This window comes from Crocodylus porosus, unplaced genomic scaffold, assembly GCF_001723895.1.
Source record: "Crocodylus porosus isolate Cpor-Errol unplaced genomic scaffold, CroPor_comp1, whole genome shotgun sequence".
NCBI classification, from domain to species: Eukaryota; Metazoa; Chordata; order Crocodylia; family Crocodylidae; genus Crocodylus; species Crocodylus porosus.
The window spans coordinates 21,657,681-21,665,338 of record NW_017728909.1 but is presented as its reverse complement, the minus strand read 5'-3'; the positions used below and the strand labels follow the sequence as shown (position 1 = coordinate 21,665,338).

The following is a 7,658-nucleotide window of genomic DNA, read 5'->3' as shown; positions in this document are numbered from 1 at the left end:
CTCGGTCTTCTCTTCTGCAGACTCAGTCAGCCCATTTCCCTCCTCTCCTCACCAGTCCTGTCCTCCAGCCCCACAACTATTTTCGTTGTCCTCCGCTGGACTCTCTCCAATGTGTCCGGATCCTTTCTGTAGTGGGGGGCCACAGCTGGACACAGGACTCCAGATGTGGCCTCCCCAGTGCTGCATAGAGGGGAAGGATCACTGCCCACTTCTGTCAATGCAGCCCAGGATGCCAGTCGCCTTCTTGGCACCAAGGGCGCACTGCCAGCTCCTGTTCAGCTTCTTGTCCCGTCCCACCCAGGTCCTGTTCTGCAGAGCGGCTGCCCAGCCCGGCCCCCCAGCCTGCACCAGTGGAGGGGTGCAGGACTTTGCACTTGTCCTTGTTGAACCTCATGAGATTCCTCTTGGCCCAATTCTCCAGTGTGTCGAGGTCTCTCTGAATCCTAGCGTTGCCCTCCAGCGTATCTACTGCTCCCCTCAGCTCGGCGTTGTCCGTGAACTTGCAGAGGGTGCACCGCATCCCATCTTCCAGGTTATTGATGAAGACGTTGAAGAAACCCAGTTCCAGGACCGCCACCCCAGGGTGCTGCACTGGTCTCCGTATACCTCAGCTTGGAGCACACTGGCTTTTCACAACCCTGTGCCTTCATAGTTTCATAGTAGTTTGGGGTCAGAAGGGACCTGAACAGTTCATCTAGTCTGACCGCCCCTGCCACTGGCCGGAGCACACGCTGGGATCACACGACCCCAGACAGGTGATCATCCAACCTCTTTTTTTTAATTTACCCAAGGTAGGAGCAAGGACCACTTCCCCAGGAAGTTGGTTCCAGATCCTAGTCACCCTAACAATGAAACGATGCCTCCTAATCTCTAACCTGAACCTATTCTCCAGCAGCTTCTGGCCATTGTTCCTCGTCACCCCAGGTGGTGCTGGGGAGAAAAGGACTCTACCTATTTGCTGTTGATCTCCCCTGATGAGTTTGTAGGCAGCCACCAAATCCCTCCATAGCGTCCGTTTGCTGAGGCTGAACAGGTTCAGGTCCCGTCGCCTCTCCTCGTAGGGCCTGCCCTGCTGCCCCTGACCATGCGAGTGGCCTCCTCTGGACCCTCTCCATGCTGTCCACATCCCTCCTGCAGTGCGGCGCCCAGAACTGGACGCAGTACTCCCGCTGCGGCCTGACCAGTGCCGCACAGAGGGGGAGGATCACCTCTCTGGACCGGCTCAAGATGCATCTTTGGATGCACGACAAGGTGCGGTTGGCCTTGCTGGCATTGGTGGCTCATGTTCATCTTGGAGTCAATAATGACTCCAAGATCCCTTTCCGCCTCTGTGCGCACAAGGGGGAGCTCCCCAGCCTGTCTGTGTGCTGTGGATTCCTTCTCCACGGGTGCAGCGCCCTGCACTTACCTACATTGAAGCCCATTCTGCTACCATCCACCCACTTCTGTAGCCTGTCTAAATCTAATTGCAGCCTCTTGCTCCCTTGGAGCGTGCCTACCTCCCCCCACATCTTGGTGTCATCGGCAAACTTGGACAATGTGTTTTCCACTCCCTTGTCCAAGTCGCTGATGATGTTGCACAGTGTAGGCCCCGAGGACCGAGCCCTGGGGGACCCCACTATTCACATCCCGCCAGGTCAAGCACGACCCGTCCACCACCACTCTCTGGGTGCACCCCATCAGCCATTTCTAACCCATCCAACTGTGCAGGCATCGATGCCACAGTCGCTCAGTTTATTAATGAAAACAGGGTGAGAGACGGTGTCAAAGGCCTTCTTAAAGTCCAGAAAGACTACGTACACGGCGACACCATCATCCAGGGACTTAGTTACCTGGTCATAAAAGGCCAGCAGGTTGGTCTGGCAGGACCTGCCTTTGATGAACCCACGCTGATTTCCCCTGGGCCTGAGCTCCCCTGCTGGCCCCCCACAGATGTGATCCTTGATATTTCTTTCAGGGATTTTTCTCCAAAACCGATGTGAGGCTTATGGGCCGATAGTTTCCTGGGTCCTCCTTCCTCCCTTTCTTATACATGGGGACCACATTAGCTAGTTTCCAATCTCCGGGCAGCTGGCCCGTGCACCACGCTCGCTCGTACAGGCGGGCCAAGGGCACAGCAATGACCCCCGCCAGCCCTCCCAACACCCGTGGGTGGAGGGCATCAGGGCCCCCCGATCCAGCCCTTCCAGAGGATCCCCAACTACTTCTGCGGACCCAGGCCTGGCAGTGCTACCCCCGAGACTGCCTGGCAGAAGCCGAAGGGAGGAAGCCCCCGGACGCGCCAGCTCTGCCGGGACCCGCCCTGCGGGCAGCACATTTGCCGGCGCGACTTGCGCTCCGCGCCGTTGAGCGCTGCCTGCCCGAGCCCCGCAGCTGCTCTGCCGCGTGCTCTGCAGAAGCGACCCCCCTTGGCGCGGCCCCCGCCCAGCACAGGGCACAACCCCTCTGCTGCGTGTGCCCCAGCGCCCTGTCCAGCAGGTGGCAGTGCCGGGGGTGAGGGCCCCAAGGGCCGGCCGCAAGAAGGGGCGCACGCCCCGGCCCCGCCCTGGGCCCTCGAGCCCTGCAGCACGTGTCTCCCTGGGGGGAGGGGGGATCAGCAGGCCTGTCAATCATCACGTCGCCTTCCCTCATTAGCTGGCTCCGTGGGCACCAGCCAATGGAGCGAGGCTCGCTAGGCAGAATGACGAAAAGGGCGGACTCCACGGGCCGATATTTCCCATTGGTCATTTTTCCCATTGGCCACGCCGCGGCGCGTTGCCGGGCAGAACAACGCAACTGGCTCCGCGAGCGCCCATTGGTAGCGCGGGACCGGGAGCCGTTGGATGATTGGCTGTTTTTTTCCATTGGCGGAGCCGCCCGGGCCCCGAATTTCCGATTGGGCGCGGCCGCCGGTTGCTAGGCAGACTGCAGCGGGCGGAGCTTTCGCCGCCGATGAGTCGGCGCTGAGGCGCAGTCAGAGCCTAGCGCCCGCAGCTGCCGCCGCCAGAGCCCGAGCCCAGCCGTGCCCGCCGCCGCCCGCCGCCGCCGCCGCCATGGCCTCGGGATCCGAGTGAGTGCGGGGCCACCCTTAGGTCTCTCTTCCCCGCGCCCCGTTCCAAGGGGCCCCCGCGCATGCGCACTGCCTCGCGCACCCCGTTCTGAGGGCCCCCCGCGCATGCGCACTCCCCCGCACCCCATTCTTGGGGGTCCGCGCGCATGTGCACTGGCTCGTCCCCGCACCCCGTTCCGAGGGGCCCCGCGCATGCGCAGCGCGGCCCGAGGCCTGGGCCCGATCCCGCTGTGTCATGCAGGCCCGGGAGGGGGGGCGGGGCCGGTGCTGCTCCGCCCCAGGTGGGGGAGGGGCGTGCGGCCTAGGTCGTGGCCTTGTGTGTATGTCCCACAGCCTGGGCCTGCTCCTGTTCCCTGGGGGGTGCAAAGGGGGTTGTAAGAGCTGGTTTTGGCCCACACTGAGTCCGCCCCCCTGCTCCGAGCAGGACCAACCCCAACTCCATCCTCCTTTGTCTACCCGGGTCTTCAACCCCACCCCCCCAAGGATGGAGACTGCACCCCCTCCCCACTCTTCACCTCCCTCCTCCGGAGAAACTTCCTCCTCTTAACCTTGACTTTCTTTGCTACAGCCAGAGCCCATTGGTTCCTATCCTGTCACCCGCCCCTGCCTCACAGTCCTCTTTGCAGCCCCCCAGCAGGGAGTCAGAGTCTGTCATTCGATCCCCGCTTCGGTCCGCAGACTTCAATAAATATTAGGTGTTCACCATGTGAATGGGTGGTCGCTGAGACGGCGTCTGTTTGGCCGTCCCAGTGCCCTGCCGGCGAGATGGGCACTCCCAGATCAGCTTTGGGGGGAAGCCGCGTTGCATGGTATTTGTGTAAAAAATATCCAGGGCGTCTTCTCCATTGAGAAACGGGCTCCTGGCACCTGGCGGGAGTGAGTCTGGTTGAATCGGTGTGAAACGGTTTACCAGCACGGAGAGGTTGAAACTCATTTCAGGTTCGTTACAGAAAGCCGGGTCTCCTCTGGTTCTGATGTAACTCTGTCCCATCTCTGGTACCCGTGTGGCGGCACCAGGCGAAGTTGGGGCGGGTTGCTGTCAGAAGAATGGCTAACCAGCGCTGGAAATGTCTCTTGTTTCCCCACGCAGTCTTGCTGTATACCACAGTGTGGCCTGGGTTTCGTCACCGGTTAAAGCAACAGCTTTACCACAGGGCAGATGATCAGGCATAATTGTTAAGTCTTTTTTTTCTCTCTTTTTGGCAGACAGAGCTTCCCTTGTAAAGGAAGGGACAGAGGTCCCTCTTAATGGGGACCAGGAAACATGGGGTTTAGGACTGGGACATGTTCTGCCCAGAGCTGGGATTGGGCATTGGTTGGACTGCTCCGCTTGGCGGGGTTACGGCCTAACTCCTGGACTGTGCTAGGGAGAGGGATTGGCACGTGCTGTGCGCGCTACACCTCTGATCTACAAGTCTCTAAAATCAAAATGGCACACATGTTGCAGGCCACCATGAAAAAAGAAAGCGATGACTCGTCCGTTGGCATGGGGCTTTTTGGAGTTGTTAAGCTCTCGGTCCCTCTAATTCTCTCTGGGCGAAGCAACATTTTCACTTTCACAAGAAGCCATGATATGACCTGCCTGACTTCTCATTTCCTTTCTGTGCGCCCATTCATCCTCCACTGTGTTTCGGAGCTGAGGTGACTTGAAGCTGGCCCCGTTCGTCTGGATGAACACGTGCCATCGTTTGGCATCTTCCCCAATTGTTAGTGCACCTAAGCCTTTCACTTGCTGGAAGAGCTGCTCTGTACCATGTAACCTGCTTCATCTGGCTGGTAGAGTCTCTTCTGTCTGGATTGTGCAAGTTCAAAGTCCTTCAGTGTGAAAACTCTTTTCCTCTGATGAATTAGCTCATGTTGACTCAAGTTAGGTGTCACCTGCCAGTGTGTTGCTCAACCCCCAGTGTGCTGAATGATACTTGAGCCTTCTCACAATCCTTCCCGAGTTTTTCATTCCTCATCACTGTCTTGTCTCTGAGCTTCAGCTTGATGCCTGTTTCCTTTTCTGTTTTTGTAATGTATGTGTAATGCTGGCCCCACAGTACCAACCCCAGACTCCTGCAGCCAGCTTTTGTGTCCTCGGAGACAGGCTGTGATTTGCAGTGGTGCCTTGGGTTGCTCCAGGAGGTTGAGTCTTATCAGAAGGTCCTTAAGTCTACATGCTCTGTACAGGGGGGTCATGACTTGCATTCAGGACTCCTCCCTGGTTAGAGAGGACTGTATTCCTTCTATTGCAGAACTTGTGCTGGCTTTGTTCCCTGCGGTGATGTCACTTCGCAGCGCTCTCCATTAGCCAGCCTGAGGCTTGCCATTGATCATCTCAGTACCACAGCGAGCCTCTTTAGTTTCTGACTTACAGGATCTCTCTTGGCTCCATCAAGTTCATGGCTCTAAAGTTTGGCCACTCTGAACTTCCCATCCCCCAGAGGAGGTGTGGTGCATGCAGAGCCTGCATCTCATTAGCAAACCGGTTGTTTCACCTGATGAGCTTAGCTGGCTCCATAGCTTGTGCATCTTGGGTTGCTTGTTTCACTGTGTTATCACAGTCAGGACCGCCTGGTTGGGCTGCTGCTGGAATCAGTCCCACCTACAGTCACAACCAGCAGCCTCCCTGTTTCTAAAGAACATCTGTCTGGGAATTGTGTATGGCAGGTTCAGAGCACTGTGTTGACACTCCTCCCTTACCTGGAGAGTTGAGTGGAGCGATCCTGTTATGAAGGAGCTGAAACGCGCTCTGGGAAAAGTGACTTGTCCAGAGCTGCCCACACAAAGGCTCCTGCTTCCTGATTCCAGAGGGTTTTTCCTTTTAGAATAGCTCTGCCCCTTTCTCCTTGCTGAGTCCTGCCTCTTACCTCCTAATGCCTTGCTCAGGCAAGCTTCCCAAACTGTTTCTAGATGGGCCAGCTGCCTTCCTGTTCATCCTATGATAGTCTTTCTGAAGCATTAGAGTAGGGGGTCAGTGCCTCATTTGTTATCTGCTTTATCATTGCATTGGTGTGACAGTAAAATATTTCTAAAAGAGCCCCTGAGCCTGCAAAACAAAGCAACTGGTCTTCCCCAGGCAGCACTCTGCCCCACACCTGCCTGCTCCGCTCCACCTCCTCCCCTCCAGGCTGGGGCTCTCCAAGCTTCCAGTTGCCCATAATGAGGGAGTGGTCTGCAGCCATCCTCTTGGTCCAATAAAAACCTCCTGGGATCCAACCCTGGGCTAAAGTGTGTTATTTTGGGGTGACCTTTTATTGGAACCAAGCCTGGCTGTGCATAATATCATTGCTCACTCATTTATGGTATCTCTGAACCATCCAGAGGTGTCAGCCACACATTTAACAACACAGCATTAAAATCCTGCCCTGCTCTTGTACCAGAACTGCCTGAAACTTTTGCAACCTTCTCCAGAGCATGTATTCAAATTCCTTTCTCTTTTAATCAAGTATCTTTTGCTGGATGCATTATAACTTGAAACAAAAGCACTTTATAAATCTAATGTTTCACCCTTTTTTGGCCCTCCTGCTTTTTCAGTTCACTCGGCGTGGACAGGACAAATGAAGTAGCTGGTTTCATTTCCCTTTCTCTAAGGTGCTAGTGAATGCTGCAAGGAAGCTTTTGCTGTTTTCCTGGATGCTTGCAGCAATACATAAACATTTCTACTGTATTTGCTAGCCTTCCCCAAGCTAAGCTCCAGTCCTCATCCAATTTGAACTGTAGCATTGTCCTGTAACTCCTCTTTAGCTGGGATTTGTGACCAAATGGGTTCTACCCAGTTGGCTGCATCCATGGTATTCCTTTACATATTATTGCAAATGTTAATCTTGCTACAATACCTTTGTTTTTAGGCAAGTACATTCCAGTCAGGAACACTTTACTGAGCTTTACCTGTTTTCTTAACTGTCTTCATAGCTCTTTTAGTTCCGGGTTAATAATGTCCCTGAATTAATTTTCATACAGAAGATGTTCTCTGTAAAGGTATTATTCTTTGCCTTTCAAAACCAGCATAACTTCTAACAGGCAAAGTAACAAAAAGAGTTTATAGCTTGTGTAGAACAAGGAAAGCAAAGTAGGGTATGGCTAGAAAAGGAGGAGCCGTATCCAAGCTAAAGAGTCCTGTGTTTTCCTTTTCAGTTCTAAAGGAGATGACTTATCAACTGCAATTCTGAAGCAGAAGAACAGACCCAATCGGTTAATTGTCGATGAAGCCATCAATGAGGACAATAGCGTTGTATCACTGTCCCAGGTATGTTTCACATAAAGCTAAAAATTATGTACTTGTTATGTGCATTATGTCTTGTATTTTGGTCTGAAACTCGATATTTGGTGAGGGGTTGAGCATGAGTTTACTCCATGTAAAACGGCACAAAAGCTTAAGGGGAAACATAACACTTGAGTGGTGCTGGGTAGAAATGAAAAGGAACTGTCTTCTTGTCTGTAAGTGTTTTGATCAAATATTGTGATTCTAAAAATAATGCTAGTGGTCAGTCGAACAGAAGACCTGGCCCAGCTTCAAGGCTGGCAATTGGCCTGCCATAGTTTCATAGTTTCTAGGGTCGGAAGAGACCTGAGCAGATCATCTAGTCCGACCCCCTGCCATGGCAGGAAAGAGTACTGGGGTCAA

The 7,658-nt window shown here is 54.4% G+C and overlaps 1 protein-coding gene across 1 annotated transcript in view; it reads left to right on the top strand.

Moving 5' to 3' along the window:
* The first annotated feature begins 2,959 nt into the window (after window positions 1-2,959).
* VCP (valosin containing protein) overlaps window positions 2,960-7,658 on the top strand; it is a 27,545-nt gene continuing 22,846 nt past the window's right edge. The window contains exons 1-2 of the mRNA XM_019531886.1: window positions 2,960-3,049; window positions 7,169-7,280. Of these exons, the coding sequence (XP_019387431.1) occupies window positions 3,033-3,049; window positions 7,169-7,280 (129 nt within the window). The 5' untranslated portion in view covers window positions 2,960-3,032. The remainder of the gene's footprint in view (window positions 3,050-7,168; window positions 7,281-7,658) is intronic.